The sequence below is a fragment of the Zosterops lateralis genome (assembly GCF_965231275.1).
Source record: "Zosterops lateralis genome assembly, chromosome: 39".
NCBI classification, from domain to species: Eukaryota; Metazoa; Chordata; class Aves; order Passeriformes; family Zosteropidae; genus Zosterops; species Zosterops lateralis.
In genome coordinates, this window is record NC_139799.1 from 663420 (window position 1) to 683799 (window position 20380).

The following is a 20380-nucleotide window of genomic DNA, read 5'->3' on the forward strand; positions in this document are numbered from 1 at the left end:
TTTTGGGACCCTTTTTTTTTAGGGTGGGGGAGGGTCCCAAAAACCCCCAATTTTTTTTTTTTTTTAATTTAATTCCCAATTTTAATTTTAATTTTAATTTTAATTTTAATTTTTTAAAAATTTTTTTTAAATTTTGGGACCCTTTTTTTTAGGGTGGGGGAGGGGCCCCAAAAAATCCCAAATTTTTTTTTAATTTAATTTCCAATTTTAATTTTAATTTTTTTAAATTTTGGGACCATTTTTTGGGGTGGGGGAGGGGCCAAATTTTGGAATTTTGGGCCCATTTTTTTTTTCGGGTGGGGGAGGGGATTTTTTTTCTGGGTGGGGGAGGGGTCAGGGTTTTTTTCGGGTGGGGGAGGGGCGGATTTGGGGGTCCCGCCCCCCCTTTTTAAAGCCCCTCGTTCCTCCCCCTCCCCCCAAAGAGCCTCGGCCGCTCCAACGGGGGGGAGGGGGAGGAAAATTCAATTTATTTTCATTTATTTTTAATTTATTTTTAATTTATTTTTTGAGTTTTAATTGGGGGATTTTTGGGGGCATTTTTAGGTTTTTTTTTTGAGTTTTGGGGGTTTTTTGGGGGGTTTTTGGGGGCTTTTTGGGGGATTTTTGGGGTTTTTTGGGGGAGGGTTTGAGGGTTTTTGGGGTTTTTTTGGGCTTTTTTTTCCCGTTTTTTTAATTTATTTTTTGGGGATTTTTTAGGGATTTTTCTCTTTTTTTCTGATTTTTTTTTTTTTTTTTTTTTTGATTTTTCAGGGATTTTTTTTTTCTTTTTTTTTTCTTTTCATTTTTCCTAATTTTTTTTTTTTCAAATTTTTTTTTCGTTTTTCAGGGAAAATTTTTTCTGATTTTCTTTAAATTTTGGGGGAATTTTTCTGATTTTCTTTTAATTTTCAGGGAATTTTATTCTAATTTTATTTTAATTTTCAGGGAAATTTCGGGGAAATTTGGGGAATTTTGGGAATTTTTTGGGAATTATTTTTTTGGGGGGAAATTTCGCGATTTTTTTTCCTTTTATTCCACAAAAAAAAAAAAACAACCCATAAAAATATAAATTTAAATTCAATTTTTTCAGAATTTTTTCGGTTTTTTTCAGGGGAATTTTGGGTGGAATTTTTTTCCCCTATTTTCCCACCAATAAAACCCATAAAAATTTAAATTTTAATTCGATTTTTGGGGAATTTTTTGGGGTTTTTCGGGGAATTTTCAGGGAATTTTTTCAGAATTTTTTCGGATTTTTTTTTTTCCTTTTATCCCCACCAATAAAACCCATAAAAATTTAATTTTATTTTGATTTTTGGGGAGTTTTTTGGGGTTTTTTCAGGGAATTTTTTTGGAATTTTTTCCAGATTTTTTCCCCTATTTTTCCCACCATAAAAACCCCATAAAAATTTAATTTTATTTTGATTTTTGGGGAGTTTTTTGGGGTTTTTTGACCATGGAAAACGCTCACGCCAAAACGGCCGAGGAATGTTTGGCCTTTTTCGGGGTCACCGAGAGCGTCGGGCTCAGCCCCGAGCAGGTCAAGAGGAGCCTCGAGAAATACGGACCCAACGGTCAGAAAATTAAAGTTTTTTTGGGGGAAAATGGGAATTTTGGGGGTTTGGGGGGTTTGGGGGAAATTTGGGATTTTTTGGGGATTTTTGGGGGTTTTTTGGAGGGAAAAAATGGGATTTTTTGGGAGTAAAAGGGATTTTGGGGGGATTTTTTGGGGAAAAAAATTTGGATTTTTTAGGGGGAATTTTAGGGGATTTTTGGGAGAAAAAAGGGATTTTTGGGAATTTTTTTTATTTTTTGGAGGATTTTTGGAGGGAAAAAATGGGATTTCAGGGGGAAAATTGGGAATTTTTTTTCGGGGGAAATTTGGGGGAAAATGGGGAAATTTTTTTTGGGAGGGAAATGGGAGAAAATTTGGAGAAAATTGGGAGAGAAAATTGGGATTTTTTTGGGATTTTTGGGGGCAAAAATGGGATTTTTGGGGATTTTTTGGGCTTTAAGGAGGTTTGGGGGGAAATTTGGAGGAAATTTGGGATTCTTGGGGGGAAAACTGGGATTTTGGGGGAAATTTGGGATTTTTAGGAGGGAAAATTGGGATTTTTGGGGATTTTGGGGGGAAAATTGGGATTTTTTGGGTTTTTGAGGGTTTTTTGGGGGGAAAATTTGGGACTTTCTGGGGAAAATTGGGAGATTTTTTGGGGAAATTAGGGAATTTGGGGAAAATTTGGGATTTTCGGGGGAAAATTTGGGACTTTTGGGGGATTTTGGGGGATTTTTGGGGAATTTTGGGGGGAATTTTGGGGCGAATTTGGGGGAAATTTTGGGGAATTTTGGGAGAATTTTGGGGGGAATTTTTGGGGATTTTGGGGGATTTTTTGGGGAAATTTTGGGGTAATTTGGGGGGAATTTGGGGGGATTTTGGGGGAAATTTTGGGGATTTTTTGGGGGAATTTTGGGGAGATTTTTGGGATATTTTGGGTGAATTTTGGGTGAATTTTGGGGTATTTTTTGGGGAAATTTTTGGGGATTTTTTGGGTGAATTTTGGGGTAATTTTGGGTGAATTTTTGGGGTAATTTTGGGGGATTTTTGGGGGGAATTTTGGGGAAATTTTGAGGAGAATTTGGGGGAAAATTTGGGGGATTTGGGGGGAAATTTGGGGAAAAAAAATGGGGAAATTTTGGGGGGAAAATTTGGGGAAATTTTGGGTGAGTTTTGGGTGAATTTTGGGGGATTTTGTCTCTTTTCTAACGTGTCCCTTTTCCTCCCCCGCCCAGAGCTCCCGGCTGAGGAAGGTGAGTCACAAATGTCCCCAAATGTCCCAAAAATGTCCCAAAAATGACCCAAAAATGTCCCAAAAATGCCCAAAATTCCCCAAAAAAATCCCCCAAAAAATCCCAAAAAATCCCCCAAATTGTCCCAAAATGTCCCAAAAAAAATCCCCAAAAAAATCCCCAAAAATCCCCAAAATTCCCCAAAAAATCTCCAAAATTCAAAAAAAATCCCCAAAAATCCCCAAAATTGTCCCAAAATTCCCCCCAAAAAATCCCAAAACTCCCCAAAATTCCCCAAAAAATCTCCAAAATTCCCAAAAAATCCCCAAAAATCCCCCAAATTGTCCCAAAATGTCCAAAAAAATTCCTAAAATTCTCTAAAAAGCCCCAAAAATCCCCAAAATTCCCCCAAAATCTCCAAAATGTCCCAAAAAAATCCCCAAAAATCCCCCAAATTGCCCCAAAAAATCCCCAAAATTCCCCAAAAATCTCCAAAAATTCAAAAAAATCCCCAAAATTGTCCCAAAATGTCCCAAAAAGATCCTAAAATTCCCTTAAAAGCCCCAAAAATGCCCAAAATGCCCCAAAAATCCCCAAAAAATCCCCAAAAATCCCTAAAATTGACCCAAAAATCCCAAAAAAATCCCCAAAAAATCCCCAAAATGTCCCCAAAAATCCCCAAAATTCCTCAAAAATCCCCAAAATGCCCCAAAATTCTCCAATTTTTTCCCCATTGCAGGGAAGTCGATCTGGGAGTTGGTGGTGGAGCAGTTTGAGGATCTCCTGGTGCGGATCCTGCTCCTGGCAGCCTGCATCTCCTTCGTGAGTGTCCCCAAAAATGGCCAAAAATGGCAAAAAAATGGCACAAAAATGGGGAAAAAATGGCCCAAAAATGGCCAAAAAATTGTCAAAAAAATGGCCCAAAAATGGTCCAAAAATGGTCCAAAATTTGTCCCAAAGTTGTGAAAAATTTGGTCAAAAAGTGGCCCAAAAATGAAAAAAAAAATTGTCCAAAAATGGCTCAAAAATGGCAAAAAAATGGTCCAAAAATTGTCCCAAAATTGTGGAAAAAATGGGCCAAAAATGGGCCAAAAATGTAAAAAAATGGTCCAAAAATGGCACAAAAAATGGCACAAAAATGGATCCAAAAATGGATCCAAAATTGGTCCAAAAAAGGGTCCAAAAATTGGCCAAAAAGGAATCCAAAATGGCACAAAAATGGTCCAAAAATGGTCCAAAAATGGTCTAAAAATGGCTCAAAAATGGCACAAAAATGGCCCAAAAAAAGGGTCCAAAAATGGCCCCAAAGTGTCACCAAAATTGGCCCAAAGTTGTAAAAAAAAAGGTCCAAAAATGGCCCAAAATCCCCCCAAAATGTCCCAAAAATTGTCCCCAAAATTGTCAAAAAAAGGGTCCAAAAATGGTCCAAAAATTGGCCCAAAAATGACACAAAATTGGCACAAAAATGGCTCAAAAAATGGTCCAAAAATGGCCCAAAAATGGCCCCAAATTTGTCAAAAAAAGGTCCAAAATTTGGCCAAAAAGGAGTCCAAAAATGATCTAAAAATGGTCCAAAAAAGGGTCCAAAATGTCACCAAAAATGGTCACAAAATTGTGCCAAAATTATCCCAAAATTTTAAAATAAATGGGCCAAAAAATGTCCAAAAAAGGGTCCAAAAATGGTCCAAAATTGTCCTAAAAATGTCCCCAAATGTGGCCCAAAAATTGGCCAAAAAATGGTCCCAAAATTGTAAAAAAAATGGCCCAAAAATGGCACAAAAATGGCACAAAAATTGTCAAAAATTTGATCCAAAATGGTGTTAAATTTTGAGGGGAAATTTTGGGATTTGGGGGAATTTTGGGGGGAATTTGGGGAAAATTTTGGGGAAAATTTGGGGGAATTTTGGGGAAAAATTTGGGGATTTTTGGGGAGAATTTTGGGGAAATTTTGAGGAAATTTCGAGGGGAAATTTTGCAAATTTTGGGGGAAATTTCGGATAATTTTGTGTAATTTTGGGGGGAATTTTGGGGCGAATTTTTTGGGTCAATTTTTATGAATTTTGACGAATTTTGCCCAAATTTCGCCCAATTTCAACCGGATTTTTTTTGGGATTTTTGTGTGAATTTTGTGAATTTGGGGTTTTCGGTGACACAGGTGTCACCAGTGTCACCTGTCCCCTGTCCCAGGTGCTGGCCTGGTTCGAGGAGGGCGAGGAAACCATCACGGCCTTCGTGGAGCCCTTTGTGATCCTCCTGATCCTCATCGCCAACGCCGTGGTCGGGGTGTGGCAGGTGGGGACACCTGGGGACACCTGGACACACCTGGGACACACCTGGGGACACCTGGGGACACCTGGGACACACCTGGGACACACCTGGGGACACACCTGGGACACACCTGGGGACACCTGGACACACCTGGGACACCCAAAACACACCTGGGGACACCTGAGACACCTGGGGACACCTGGGACACCTGGGGACACACCTGAGACACCCAAAACACACCTGGGGCCACACCTGGGACACCTGGGACACCTGGGGACACCCAAAACACACCTGGGGACACACCTGGGGACACCTGGGGACACCTGGGGACACACCTGGGGACACCTGGGACACACCTGGGACACACCTGGGACACACCTGGGACACACCTGGGGGCACCTGGGGACACACCTGGGGACACACCTGGGGACACCTGGGACACACCTGGGGACACACCTGGGGACACCTGGGGACACACCTGGGGACACCTGGGACACACCTGGGGACACCTGGGGACACCTGGGGACACACCTGGGACACACCTGGGACACACCTGGGACACACCTGGGGACACACCTGGGACACACCTGGGGACACCTGGGGACACCTGGGGACACACCTGGGGACACCTGGGACACACCTGGGGACACACCTGGGACACACCTGGGGACACCTGGGGACACCTGGGGACACACCTGGGACACACCTGGGGACACACCTGGGACACACCTGGGGACACCTGGGACACACCTGGGGACACACCTGGGACACACCTGGGGACACACCTGGGACACACCTGGGACACACCTGGGGGGGTTTGGGGACATTGAGGGACATTTTTCATCCCCATTCATTGTCCCCAGTGTCCCCACCATGTCCCCAGGTGTGTCCTCAATGTCCCCAACATGTCCCTGTGGTGTCCCCAATGTCCCTCCTGCTGTCCCCAACGTCCCCAAACGTGTCTCCAATGTCCCCAATGTGTCCCTGTGGTGTCCCCAATGTCCCCTGCACTGTCCCCAACATGTCCCTCAATGTCCCCAACATACCCCCAATGTCCCCAAACGTGTCCCCAATGACCCCAATGTCCCCAAACGTGTCCCCGACATCCCTTTGATGTCCCCAACGTCCCCAAACCTGTCCCCAATGACCCCAAACATGTCCCCAATGTCCCCAATGTGTCCCTGTGGTGTCCCCTAATGTCCCCACATTGTCCCCAATGTCCCCAAACATGTCCCCGACATCCCTTTGATGTCCCCAACGTCCCCAAACCTGTCCCCAATGACCCCAAACATGTCCCCAACATCCCCTTGGTGTCCCCAATGTCCCCCAACGTGTCCACAATGTCCCCAAACGTGTCCCCCAATGTCCCCAATGTCCCCAATGTCCCCACGTTATCCCTGATGTCCTCAGTGTCCCCAAACATGTCCCTGTGGTGTCCCCAATGTCCCCTATGTGTCCCCAATGTCCCTGCATTGTCTCCAATGTGTCCCCAATGTCCCCACCATGTCCCCGATGTCCCCAAACGTGTCCCTGGTGTCCCAAATGTCCCCATACTGTCCCTTGATGTCCCCAAATGTGTCCCCAATGTCCCCAAACGCGTCCCCAACATCTCCTTGGTGTTCCCAATGCTCCTCGTGCTGTCCCCTCAATGTCCCCAAACATGTCCCCACCATGTCCCCAATGTCCCCAAACGTGTCCCCAACGTGTCCCCAACGTGTCCCCGGTGTCCCCAGGAGCGGAACGCAGAAAACGCCATCGAGGCCCTCAAGGAATACGAGCCCGAGATGGGGAAAGTTTATCGCAGCGACAGAAAGGCCGTGCAGAGGATCAAGGCCAGAGACCTGGTGCCCGGGGACATCGCCGAGGTGGCAGGTGGGGACATCGGGGACATCGGGGACACTGGGGACATTGGGGACATTGGGGACATTGGGGTCAATGGGGACATCGGGGACATCGGGGACATTGGGGTCAATGGGGACATTGGGGTCAATGGGGTCATTGGGGTCAATGGGGTCATTGGGGACATCGGGGACATTGGGGACATTGGGGTCAATGGGGACATTGGGGACATTGGGGACATTGGGGTCAATGGGGACATCGGGGACATTGGGGTCAATGGGGACATTGGGGACATTGGGGACATTGGGGACATTGGGGTGACAATGGGCCGTGCAGAGGATCAAGGCCAGGGACCTGGTGCCCGGGGACATCGCCGAGGTGGCAGGTGGGGACACTGGGGACACCGGGGACATCGGGGACATTGGGGTCATCAGGGTGATGGACACACCCAGGGTCATCCAGGGGTCATGGAGTCATTGAGGACATTGGGGACATTGGGGACAATGGGGTCAATGGGGACAGTGGGGACAACAGGGTCACCCAGGGGTCATGGAGATATTGGGGACATTGGGGACACTGGGGACATCGGGGACATTGGGGACATCAAGGACAACAGGGTCACCCAGGGGTCACAGGGTCACAGGGACATTGGGGACATTGGGGACATTGGGGTCAATGGGGTCATTGGGGTCACCCAGGGGTCAAAGGGTCATGGGGACATTGGGGACATTGGGGACATTGGGGTCAATGGGGTCACCCAGGGGTCATGGGGACATTGGGGTCAATGGGGACAGTGGGGTCACCCAGGGGTCACTCTGGGGTCACCCAGGGGTCACTCTGGGGTCACAGGGACATTGGGGACATTGTCCCCAGTCCCTCCCAGTCCATCCCAGTCCCACTTTCGCTCCCAAAATCTCCATTTTCCACCCCAAAACCACCAAGTTTTTTCCTCCCAGTCCCTCCCAGTCCCTCCCAGTTTGTCCCAGTTTGTCCCAGTTCATCCCAGTTTGTCCCAGTTTGTCCCAGTTTGTCCCAGTTTGTCCCAGTTTGTCCCAGTCCCCCCCAGTCCGTCCCAGTCCGTCCCAGTAACGCTCTGTGTGTCCCCAGTTGGGGACAAGGTCCCGGCCGACATCCGCATCATCTCCATCAAATCCACCACGCTGAGAGTGGACCAGTCCATCCTTACTGGTTTGTACTGGGAGGGACTGGGAGGGACTGGGAGGGGACTGGGAGGGACTGGGAGGGGGTTAAAGGGTTAAAAGTGGGAAAAAAAATTGGATTAAAGGGGATTTTTTTATACTGGTTTGTACTGGTTAAACTGGTTTATATCGGTTTGTACTGGTTTGTACTGGTTTGAACTAGTTTAAACTGGTTTATACTGGTTTATATTGATTTATATTGGTTTATACTGGTTTATATTGGTTTATACTGGTCCATACTGGTCTATACTGGTCCATACTGGTTTATACTGGCCCATACTGGTCCACACTGGTTTATATTGGTCTATACTGGTCCATACTGGTCCATACTGGTCCTGACCGTCCCTCCCCGGCGCAGGGGAGTCGGTGTCGGTGATCAAACACACGGACCCGGTGCCCGACCCCCGCGCCGTCAACCAGGACAAGAAGAACATGCTCTTCTCGGTGAGTGACGTCATCGGTGTGCGTCACCTGTGTCACCTGTGTCACCTGTGTGACGTCATCAGTGTCACCTGTGTGTTACCTGTGTCACCTGTGTGTGTCAGTGTCACATGCTCTTCTCGGTGAGTGACGTCATCGGTGTGCGCCACCTGGGTGACATCATCGGTGTGCGCGTCACCTGTGTGTGTTACCTGTGCGACATCATCAGTGTGTGTCACCTGTGTGTGTTACCTGTGTGCGCCACCTGGGTGACGTCATCGGTGTGCGCGTCACCTGTGTGTGTTACCTGTGCGACATCATCAGTGTGTGTCACCTGTGTGTGTTACCTGTGTGCGCCACCTGGGTGACGTCATCGGTGTGCGCGTCACCTGTGTGTGTTACCTGTGCGACATCATCAGTGTCACCTGTGTGTGTCACCTGTGTCACACCTGTGCGACGTCATCAGTGTCACCTGTGTGACGCCGTCTGTGACATTTTTGGGATGAAACAGCCAAATTTGGGTCTAAAAACCCTCAAATTATTGGAGTCAAACCACCCAAATTTGGGGTCTAAAACCCCTCAAATTTTGGGGTCAAACTTCCCATTTTTGGCTCTAAAGAACCTCAAATTTTGGGGCGAAACAGCTGAAATTGGGTATAAAAACCTCAAATTCTGGGTCAAATCCCTCAAATTTTGGGGCAAAACAGCCAAATTTCGACCTTTAAAAACCTCAAATTTTAAGGTCAAACTCCTCATTTTTGGGTCTAAACCCCTCAAATTTTGGGTTCAATTTACTCAGTTTCAGCTCCAAAAACACTCAAATTTTGGGATGAATTTGGATCTAAAAAACCTCAAATTTGAGGATCAAACCTCTCATTTTTCGCTCAAAAAATTTCAAATTTTGCTGTCGATTTCCTCATTTTTTGGCTCCAATAAAACTCCAATCTTTGGGTTCATTTCTGGATTAAAAACCCCCCCAATTTTCACCTTAAAAAACCCTGAAATTTTCACTCTCAAACCCCCAAAATTTCATTTTTTTCCCCCCAAAACCAGGGCACGAACATCGGGGCCGGCAAAGCCGTGGGCATCGTGGTGGCCACGGGCGTCAACACGGAGATCGGGACGAGCTGGGCCCCAAAGAACCCAAATTTTAGGGTTTATTTTTTGGAGCTAAACAGCCAAATTTGGGTCTTAAAAAACCTCGAATTTTTGGGGGTGCAGCCACTCAAATTTTGGGGCAAAACAGCCGAATTTGGGTCTAAAAGCCTCTAATTTTTGGGTTAATTTTTGGGGCAAAACGGCCAAATTTGTGTTTAAAACCCTCAAATTTTGGTGTCAAACCTCCCATTTTTTGGCTGAAAAAAAAAAAATCAGATTCGGGTGTCGATTCCCTCATTTTGGGGTCTAAAAAACTTCAACTTTCAGGTCTAAAACCCTCAAATTTGGTGTCAATTTACTCATTTTTGGCTCCAAAAAAAAAAATTCAAATTTTTGGGGGGGTCAAATGTCCCATATTTAGTTCTAAAAAACCCTTAAATTTTAGGGTCTAAACCACCAAATTTTCGTGTTTTTTTCCCCCAAAAAGGGCACGAACATCGGGGCCGGCAAAGCCGTGGGCATCGTGGTGGCCACGGGCGTCAACACGGAGATCGGGAAGATCCGCGACGAGATGGCGGCCACGGAGCAGGACAAGACGCCGCTGCAGCAGAAACTGGACGAGTTCGGGGAGCAGCTCTCCAAGGTCATTTCCCTCATCTGCGTCGCCGTCTGGGCCATCAACATCGGCCACTTCAACGACCCCGTCCACGGCGGCTCCTGGATCCGCGGCGCCATCTACTACTTCAAGATCGCCGTCGCCCTGGCCGTGGCCGCCATCCCCGAAGGTTTGGGAAGGGGGTTTTGGGGGGTCTTGGAGGAGGTTTGGGGTCGGTTTTGGGTTCTTGGAGGAGGTTTGGGGTGGGTTTTGGGGTCTTGGAGGAGGTTTGGGGTCGGTTTTGGGGTCTTGGAGGAGGTTTGGGGTGGGTTTTGGGGTCTTGGAGGAGGTTTGGGGTCGGTTTGGGGGTCTTGGAGAAGGTTCGTGGTCAGTTTTGGGGGTCTTGGAGAAGGTTCATGGTCATTTATGGATCGTTCGTGGTCAGTTATGGACCATTCGTGGTCAGTTTTGGGGTCCTGGAGAAGGTTTGGGGTCAGTTTTGGGGTCTTGGAGAAGGTTTGGGGTCGGTTTTGGGGTCTTGGGGGAGGTTTGGGGTGGGTTTGGGGGTTTTGGAGGAGGTTTGGGGTGGGTTTTGGGGGTCTTGGAGGAGGTTTGGGGTCAGTTTTGGGGTCTTGGAGGAGGTTTGGGGTCATTTATGGGGTCTGGGAGGTCATTCATGGTCAGTTATGGACCGTTAATGGTCCACCCCACTGACCCCACTGCCCACCCCACTGACTACTGCCCACCCCAATGGTCCTCAAGGACCTCAAGGTCATTAAATGACCACCCCAATGACCAATGAAGGTCATCCATGAAATGACCACTGTGATGACCAGTCATTAAACTCATTAAATGACCACCACGATGACCAATCCCAATGGTCATTGAATGACCACCACTCTAACCGGTCCTAATGGCCACTCAATGACCACCCCACTGACCACTGACCCCTGTGGTGACCCCACTGCCCACCCCACTGACCACTGACCACGCCACTGACCACTGACCACCCCACTGACCACTGACCCCTGTGGTGACCCCACTGCCCACCCCACTGACCACTGACCACGCCACTGACCACTGACCACCCCACTGACCACTGACCCCTGTGGTGACCCCACTGCCCACCCCACTGACCACTGACCACGCCACTGACCACTGACCCCTGTGGTGACCCCACTGCCCACCCCACTGACCACTGACCACCCCACTGACCACTGACCCCTGTGGTGACCCCACTGACCCCACTGCCCACCCCACTGACCCCACTGACCCCTGTGGTGACCCCACTGACCCCTCCCTTGACCCCCAGGTCTGCCGGCGGTGATCACGACGTGCCTGGCGCTGGGCACTGCCCACCCCACTGCCCACCCCACTGACCCCACTGACCACTGCCCACCCCACTGACCCCTGTGGTGACCCCACTGACCCCACTGCCCACCCCACTGACCCCACTGACCCCTGGGTGACCCCTGGGTGACCCCACTGACCCCACTGACCCCTGGGTGACCCCCCAGGTCTGCCGGCGGTGATCACCACGTGCCTGGCGCTGGGCACTGCCCACCCCACTGCCCACCCCACTGACCACTGCCCACCCCACTGACCCCTGGGTGACCCCCCAGGTCTGCCGGCGGTGATCACCACGTGCCTGGCGCTGGGCACTCGCCGCATGGCCAAGAAGAACGCCATTGTCCGGAGCCTCCCCTCGGTGGAGACGCTGGGCTGCACCTCCGTCATCTGCTCCGACAAGACCGGCACCCTCACCACCAACCAGATGTCCGTCTGCAAGGTGGGACCTCAAAAAAAAAAAAAAAATTCCGAAAAATTCCTGAAATTTTTATGAGAAAGTTGGAATTTTCCGTGAGAAATTTGAAAATTTTTGTGAGAAACGCGGAATTTTCCGTGGAAAACTCAGAATTTTAATGAGAAAGTCGAAATTTCAATGGAGAACCCAAAATTTCCATGAGAAACTCGAATTTTCCGTGGAAAACTCAGAATTTTAATGAGAAATTCGAAATTTTCATGAGAAACTCAAAATTTCCATTGGGAATTGAAAAATTTTTCCAGGAAACTCAAAATTTCTATCGGGAACTGAAAAATTTTCATGAGAAACTCAAAATTTCCATGAGACAACTTGAATTTTCCTTGGAAAACTCAAAATTTTCATGAGAAACTCGGAATTTTCATTTCGGGACTGACCACTGGGAAAAAAATCCTGAAATTCCAGGGGAAATTCCCAGAATTTTTGTGAGAAAGTCGGAATTTTTCGTGGAAAAATTGGAATTTTAGTGAGAAAGTCGAAATTTCAATGGAGAACCCAAAATTTCCATGAGAAACTCGAATTTTCTGTGGAAACCCCAAAATTTTCATGAGAAAGTTGAAATTTTCATGGTGAAGTTGAAATTTCTATGGAGAACCCAAAATTTCCATGAGAAACTCGAAATTTTCATGAGAAAATAAAAATTTCTATGGAAACCTCAAATTTTTTTATGAAAATCCGGAAAATTTCCATGAAAATCTCAAAATTTCCTCCACAAAACCCCCAAAATTCCTCCTGAGGAACCTCAAAAGTCCCCAAAATTGTCCCAAAATGTCCCCAAATGTCCCCAATGTCCCCAAACGTCCCAAAATTTTCCCAAAATTGTCCCCAATGTCCCAAAAGTCCCAAAATTGTCCCCAAATGTCCCCAAATGTCCCCGAAACGTCCCAAAGTTTTCCCAAATTTTCCCAAACGTCCCCAAATGTCCCCAAATGTCCCCGAATGTCCCAAAATTGCCCCAAAATTGTCTCCAAATGTCCTAAAATGTCCTAAAATTGTCCCCAAACCTCCCCAAATGTCCCAAATTGTCCCAAATGTCCCCAAAAGTCCCCAATGTCCCAAAATTGTCCCCAAATGTCCCAAAATTGTCCCCGTCTGTCCCCAGATGTTCATCATGGACAAGGTCGAGGGCGACGTTTGTTCCCTCAACGAGTTTTCCATCACCGGCTCCACCTACGCGCCCGAGGGCGAAGTGTGAGTGTCCCCAATGTCACCTGAGTGTCACCTGGGGGTCACCAGGGTCACCTGAGTGTCCCCAAGTGTCCCCAATGTCACCTGAGGTCACCTGAGTGTCCCCAAATGTCCCAAAACGTCACCTGAGTGTCCCCAAGTGTCCCCAATGTCACCTGGGGGTCACCAAATGTCACCTGAGGTCACCAAGGGTCACCTGAGTGTCCCCAAATGTCACCTGAGTGTCCCCAAGGTCACCTGAGTGTCCCCAATGTCGCCTGGGGGTCACCAAGGGTCACCTGAGTGTCCCCAAATGTCACCCGAGGTCCTCCTTGACCTCAATGTCCACCCTGATGTCCCCATGTCCCCAGTGTCCCCAATGTCCCCATGACCCTGATGACCACCCTGATGACCACCCTGACCCCAATGTCCATCCTGGTGTCCCCATGACCCTGGTGACCTCAATGACCACCCTGTCCCCCTGACCCCAATGTCCATCCTGATGTCCCCATGACTGTGATGGCCACCCTGACCCTGATGACCACCCTGATGACCAATGACCCAATGTCCACCTTGACAGCCCCTGATGTCCTCCTGATGTCCCCATGACCCTGATGACCCCAATGTCACCATGACCCTGATGACCACAATGACCACCTCAATGTCCCCAATGTCCTCCTGACCACGATGTCCGTCCTGATGTCCCCATGACCCCAATGTCCACCTCAATGACCCCTGATGTCCCCATGACCCCAATGACCACCCTGACCCTGATGACCACCATGTCCACCTCAATGTCCCCATGACCCCACTGTCCACAATGTCCCCAATGTCCCCATGACCCTGATGACCCCATGACCCTGATGACCACCCCGATGACCACCCTGACCCCAATGTCCACCCTGGTGTCCCCAGGCTGAAGCAGGACCGTCCGGTCAAGGCCGGCCAGTACGACGGCCTGGTGGAACTGGCCACAATCTGCGCCCTCTGCAACGACTCCTCGCTGGACTACAACGAGGTGACCACCCCCTCCCTCCCTCCCTCCCCTGTCCACCCCCCTGCGGCCACTGCGGCCACCTGCGGCCATCTGCGGTCACTGTGGCCACTGCGGCCACCTGTGATCACTGTGGTCACTCTGGTCACTGTGGTCACTGTGGTCACCTGCGGCCACCTGTGGTCACTCTGGTCACTGTGCTCACTGTGGTCACTCTGGTCACTCTGGTCACTGTGGTCACTGTGGTCACTCTGGTCACTCGGTGTCCCCCCAGGCCAAGGGGGTCTACGAGAAGGTGGGCGAGGCCACGGAGACGGCGCTGACGTGTTTGGTGGAGAAAATGAACGTCTTCAACACCGACGTCCGGAGCCTGAGCAAAGTGGAGAGGGCCAACGCCTGCAACGCCGTGAGTGTCACCTGGGGGTCACCTGGGGCACCTGGGGTCACCTGGGGGGTCACCTGAGGGGTCACCTGTGTCACCTTCTGGGTCACCTGTGTGATGTCCTGGGTCACCTGGGTCACCTGTGTCACCTGGGGGTCACCTGGGGGGCACCTGGGGTCACCTGGGGGGTCACCTGGGGCACCTGGGGGGTCACCTGGGGTCACCTGGGGGTCACCTGGGGGTCACCTGGGGGGTCACCTGTGTCACCTGTGTCACCTGTGGGTCACCTGAGGGGTCACCTGTGTCACCTTCTGGGTCACCTGTGTGATGTCCTGGGTCACCTGTGTCACCTGGGGGTCACCTGAGGGGTCACCTGGGTCACCTGTGTCACCTCCTGGGTCACCTGTCACCTCCCATTGTCACCCTGTCCTTGGTTGTCCCCGTTGTCCCCATGTCCTGGTGACCTCTGACCTGTCCATGAGTGTCACCTGTGTCACCTGTGTCACCTGTGGGTCACCTGAGGGGTCACCTGTGTCACCTTCTGGGTCACCTGTGTGATGTCCTGGGTCACCTGTGTCACCTGGGGTCACCTGAGGGGTCACCTGGGGTCACCTGAGGGGTCACCTGGGGCACCTGAGGGGTCACCTGTGTCACCACCTGTCCCACCTGTCCCCACCTGTCCCACCTGTCCCACCTCTCCCACCTGTCCCCACCTGCCCCACCTGTCCCACCTGTCCCTCACCTGTCCCTCACCTGTCCCTCACCTGTCCCCTCACCTGTCCCAGGTGTCACCTGTCCCTCACCTGTCCCTCACCTGCCCCACCTGTCCCACCTGTCCCTCACCTGTCCCTCACCTGTCCCTCACCTGTCCCACCTGTCCCCACCTGTCCCACCTGTCCCTCACCTGTCCCTCACCTGTCCCTCACCTGTCCCAGGTGTCACCTGTCCCTCACCTGTCCCACCTGTCCCCTCACCTGTCCCACCTGTCCCACCTGTCCCCTCACCTGTCCCACCTGTCCCCACCTGTCCCCTCACCTGTCCCACCTGTCCTCACCTGTCTCACCTGTCCCACCTGTCCGCAGGTGATCAAGCAGCTGATGAAGAAGGAGTTCACGCTGGAGTTTTCCCGGGACCGGAAGTCGATGTCGGTTTTCTGTTCCCCGGCCAAGGCCTCGCGCGCCGCCGTTGGAAACAAGATGTTCGTCAAGGTGGGGACACCTGGGGACACCTGGGGACACCTGGGGACACCTGGGGGACACCTGGGGTCATCTGGGGGCACCTGGGGACACCTGGGGGACACCTGGGGGACACCTGGGGTCATCTGGGGGCACCTGGGGACACCTGGGGAGACCTGGGGGTCACCTGGGGGTCACCTGTGGGACCTGGGGTTATCTGGGGTCACCTGGAGTCACCTGTATGACCTGTGTCACCTGGGGGTCATCTGGGGTCGCCTGAGGGTCACCTGGGGTCACCTGGAGGTCACCTGTGTCATCTGAGGGTCACCTGTGTGACCTGGGGTCATCTGAGGTCATCTGGGAGTCATCTGGGGTCACCTGGGGGACTGGGGTCATCTGGGGTCATCTGGGGTCACCTGTGTGACCTGTGTCACCTCCTGGGTCACCTGGGTCACCTCTGTTATCTGGGGTCACCTGGGTCACCTGGGGGTCACCTGGGGGATGTCACCTGTGTCCCACCACTCCAAACCTTCATCCCACCACCCCAAACTTTTGTCCCACCACCCCAAACCTTCTCAAACTCATGTCCCACCACCCCAAACCTTCATCCCACCACCCCATGACCACGTCCCACCACCCCATGATGATGTCCCATGATGTCCCCAAGTGCCACCACCCCCTGTCACCCCCCTGTCCCCCCCGCCAGGGCGCCCCCGAGGGCGTCATCGACCGCTGCAGCTCCGTCCCACCACCCCAAACCTTCTCAAACCTGGATCCCATCACCCCAAACCTTCTCAAACCCTGGTCCCGTGATGTCCCCAAGTGCCACCACCCCCTGGTGACCCCAATGTCCCCCCCAGGGCGCCCCCGAGGGCGTGATCGACCGCTGCAGCTCCGTCCCACCACCCCAAACCTTCATCCCACCACCCCAAACCTTCTCAAATTCATGTCCCACTGTGTCCCCAAGTGTCTCCAACACTGTCCCACCACCCCAAACCTTCTCAAAGCTCCTCAAACCTGGATCCCATCACCCCAAACCTTCATCTCACCACCCCATGATGATGTCCCCAAGTGTCCCCAAGTGCCACCACCCCCCGGTGACCCCCCTGTCCCCTCCCCAGGGCGCCCCCGAGGGCGTCATCGACCGCTGCAGCCACATCCCACCACCCCAAACCTTCTCAGACTCAGGTCCCACCATGTCCCTGAGTGCCACCACTGTGTCCCCAAGTGTCCCCAAGTGCCACCACCCCCCGGTGACCCCCCTGTCCCCTCCCCAGGGCGCCCCCGAGGGCGTCATCGACCGCTGCAGCTACGTGCGCGTGGGGACGGCGCGGGTGCCGCTGACGCCGGCGGTGAAGGAGAAGATCCAGAGCGTCATCAAGGAGTGGGGGACGGGCAGGGACACCCTGAGGTGCCTGGCCCTGGCCACCCGCGACACGCCCCCCAAGAAGGAGGAGATGGCCCTGGAGGACTCGGCAAAGTTCGCCGAGTATGAGGTGGGTGGGGGGTCTTGGGGTGGGGTGGGGGTGGTGGGATCTTGATTTGGGTGGTGGGACCTCAAAATTTGGGTGGTGGGACCTAATTTTGATCAGATTTGGGTGGTGGGAGCTCAGTTTTGGGCGGTGGGACCTCAAATTTGGTAATTTTTGGGTGGTGGGAGATCAGATTTGGTGATTTTTTTGGGTGGTGGGAGCTCAAAATTGGTCATTTTTTAGTGGTAGGACCTTGGATTTGGTGATTTTTGGGTGGTGGGAGCTTGTTTTGGGTGGTGGGAGACCAGGTTTGGTCATTTTTGGGTGGTGGGAGCTCAAAATCAGTCATTTTTTGGGGGTAGAACCTCATTTTTGGTGGTGGGAGCTCAGATTTGGGTGGTGGGACGTTGGTTTGGTCAAGTTTGGGTGGTGGGACCTAATTTTGGGTGGTAGAACCTCATTTTTTGGGTGGCGGGAGATCGGATTTGGCCAGGTTTGGGTGGTGGGACCTTGATTTGGGTGGTGGGACTCCAAAATTAAATTTTTTTGGGTTTTTTCCACCCATCCCAGACCGACCTGACGTTCGTTGGGTGCGTGGGGATGCTGGACCCGCCCCGCAAGGAGGTGATGGGCTCCATCCGGCTGTGCCGCGACGCCGGCACCGCCAAAATCACCATTTTTGGGGCTTCTTCTTCCTCCAAAACCCCACTTTCTTGGGTCTTGGTCTTTCACAACTTCCAAAATCCAATTTTTTGGCTTCCTCTTCCTCCAAAATCCAATTTTTTTTGATTCTTGGTCCTCCATGACATCCAAAATTCAATTTATTTTGGGTTCTTGATCTTCCACGACCTCCAAAATTCAAAATCCGATTTTTTTTGGGTTCCAGCTCCTCCAAAATCCAATTTTTTGAGTTTCTGCTCTTCCAAAACTCCCTTTTTTTTGTTTCCTGGTCCTCCACAACCTCCAAAATCCAATTTTTTGGGTTCCTCCACGACCTCCAAAATCGCAAAATTGAATTTTTTTTTGCGTTTGTCTTCCTCCAAAATTCAATTTTTTGAGTTGTCGCTCCTCCAAAATTCCATTTTTTTTTGGTTTCCATGACCTCCAAAACTCAACTTTTTTTTTCCCTGACCTTCCAAAATTCCTCTCCCAGACCGACCTGACGTTCGTGGGGTGCGTGGGGATGCTGGACCCGCCCCGCAAGGAGGTGATGGGCTCCATCCGGCTGTGCCGCGACGCCGGGATCCGCGTCATCATGATCACGGGCGACAACAAGGGCACGGCCATCGCCATCTGCCGCCGCATCGGCATCTTCGGCGAGGACGAGGAGGTGACGGGCCGCGCCTACACCGGCCGCGAGTTCGACGACCTGCCGCTGTCGGAGCAGCGCGAGGCGTGCCGGCGCGCCTGCTGCTTCGCCCGCGTCGAGCCCACGCACAAGAGCAAGATCGTGGAGTTCCTGCAGTCCTTCGACGAGATCACCGCCATGGTGAGGGGCTGAAGGTGTTGGTTGACGTGGTTTTGGGGGGTCCACCATTGATTTATGGGGGTTTGTGGTTGGAAGATCTTGAATTATGTCATTTTGGATTTATGAGGGTTTGGGGTCAAAAAGATCTTGGTTGACGGCATTTTGGGGGTCCACCATTGATTTATGGGGGGTTTGGGGGTCAACTGTTGTTGGTTGAGGTGGTTTTGGGGGTCCATCGTGGGTTTGGGGGGGGTTTGGGGTCAAAAAGGTCTTGCTTGATGTAATTTTGGGGGTCCACCATTGATTTATGAGGGTTTGAAGTCCTAAAGGCCTTGGTGGACGTGGTTTTGGGGGTCCACCATGGATTCATGAGGGTTGGTGGTCAGTTGTCATTGGTTGAGGTGGTTTTGGGGGTCCATTATCAATTTATGGAGGTTTAAGATCAAAAAGGTCTCGGTGGATGTTGTTTTGGGGGTCCACCATTGATTTATGAGGGGTTGGTGGTCAACTGTTGTTGGTTGAGGTGGTTTTTGGGGTTCACCATGATTCCAACCCCATTTTTGATTTATCTTCATGAACCCAACACGTTTTTTTGGGTTCCATCACCACTTTAATGTGATTTTTGAGGTTCTGTCACCAACCCAACCCCATTTTTGACTTTCTTCATGAACCCAACGTGATTTTTTTTGGGGTTCCACCACCAACCCAACCCCGTTTTCGATGTCCCGATGTGGTTTTGGGGTTCTTTTGATGCTCCTCATGAACCCAACATGTTTTTTTGGGTTCCATCACCACTTTAATGTAATTTTTGGGGTCCCACCGCCAACCCAACCCCATTTCCAATGTCCCAACACGTCTTTTTGAGGTCCCACCACCAACCCAACCCCATTTTCAATATCCCAACACGTCTTTTTGAGGTCCCACCACCAACCCAATGTCGTTTTGGGTTCCCCCACCAACCCAACGTGTTTTTAGGGTTCCACCACCAAAACTCCACACAGTTTTGGGGTCCCACCACCAACCCGACCCCGTTTTCGATATCCCGACGTGGTTTTTGGGTTCCACCACCACTTTAATGTAATTTTTGAGGTCCCACCACCAACCCAACCCCATTTTTGATTTTCTTCACGAACCCAACGTGGTTTTTGAGTTTCATCCATGAGTCAAAGCCCCTTTTTGATGCTCCTCATGAACGTAACGTGATTTTTTTTTGAGATTCCACCACCAATCTCATGTAATTTTTGAGTTCCCCCCACCCACCCAACCCCATTTCCCGCCCTCCCCCAGACGGGCGACGGCGTCAACGACGCGCCGGCGCTGAAGAAAGCCGAGATCGGCATCGCCATGGGCTCGGGCACGGCCGTGGCCAAGACGGCCTCGGAGATGGTCCTGGCCGACGACAACTTCTCCACCATCGTGGCGGCCGTGGAGGAGGGCAGGGCCATCTACAACAACATGAAGCAGTTCATCCGTTACCTCATCTCCTCCAACGTCGGCGAGGTCGTCTGGTGAGGACCGGTTTGGACCAGTTTGGGCCCGGTTTGGGACAGTTTGAGACCAGTTTGGGCCAGTTTGGGACCAGTCTGGAGAGATTGGGGGTCGTCAGCGGAGTTTGGCCCAGTGCTGTTGTGGGTTCAGCCCAGTTTGTCCCAGTTTGTCCCAGTCCACCCCAGTTTGTCCCAGTCCATCCTAATTTGTCCCAGTCCATCCCAGTCCCT

The 20380-nt window shown here is 51.0% G+C and overlaps 1 protein-coding gene across 1 annotated transcript in view; it reads left to right on the forward strand.

Moving 5' to 3' along the window:
* The first annotated feature begins 12 nt into the window (after nt 1-12).
* The window catches only part of ATP2A1 (ATPase sarcoplasmic/endoplasmic reticulum Ca2+ transporting 1), a 30666-nt gene continuing 10298 nt past the window's right edge, over nt 13-20380 (forward strand). The window contains exons 1-16 of the mRNA XM_083882225.1: nt 13-1550; nt 2767-2784; nt 3503-3585; nt 4951-5055; nt 6765-6903; nt 7978-8058; nt 8428-8513; nt 10075-10372; nt 11805-11971; nt 13107-13195; nt 14087-14189; nt 14440-14571; nt 15630-15755; nt 17000-17218; nt 18348-18683; nt 19950-20170. Coding sequence (XP_083738351.1) covers nt 1433-1550; nt 2767-2784; nt 3503-3585; nt 4951-5055; nt 6765-6903; nt 7978-8058; nt 8428-8513; nt 10075-10372; nt 11805-11971; nt 13107-13195; nt 14087-14189; nt 14440-14571; nt 15630-15755; nt 17000-17218; nt 18348-18683; nt 19950-20170 — 2321 coding nt within the window. The 5' untranslated portion in view covers nt 13-1432. The remainder of the gene's footprint in view (nt 1551-2766; nt 2785-3502; nt 3586-4950; nt 5056-6764; nt 6904-7977; nt 8059-8427; nt 8514-10074; nt 10373-11804; nt 11972-13106; nt 13196-14086; nt 14190-14439; nt 14572-15629; nt 15756-16999; nt 17219-18347; nt 18684-19949; nt 20171-20380) is intronic.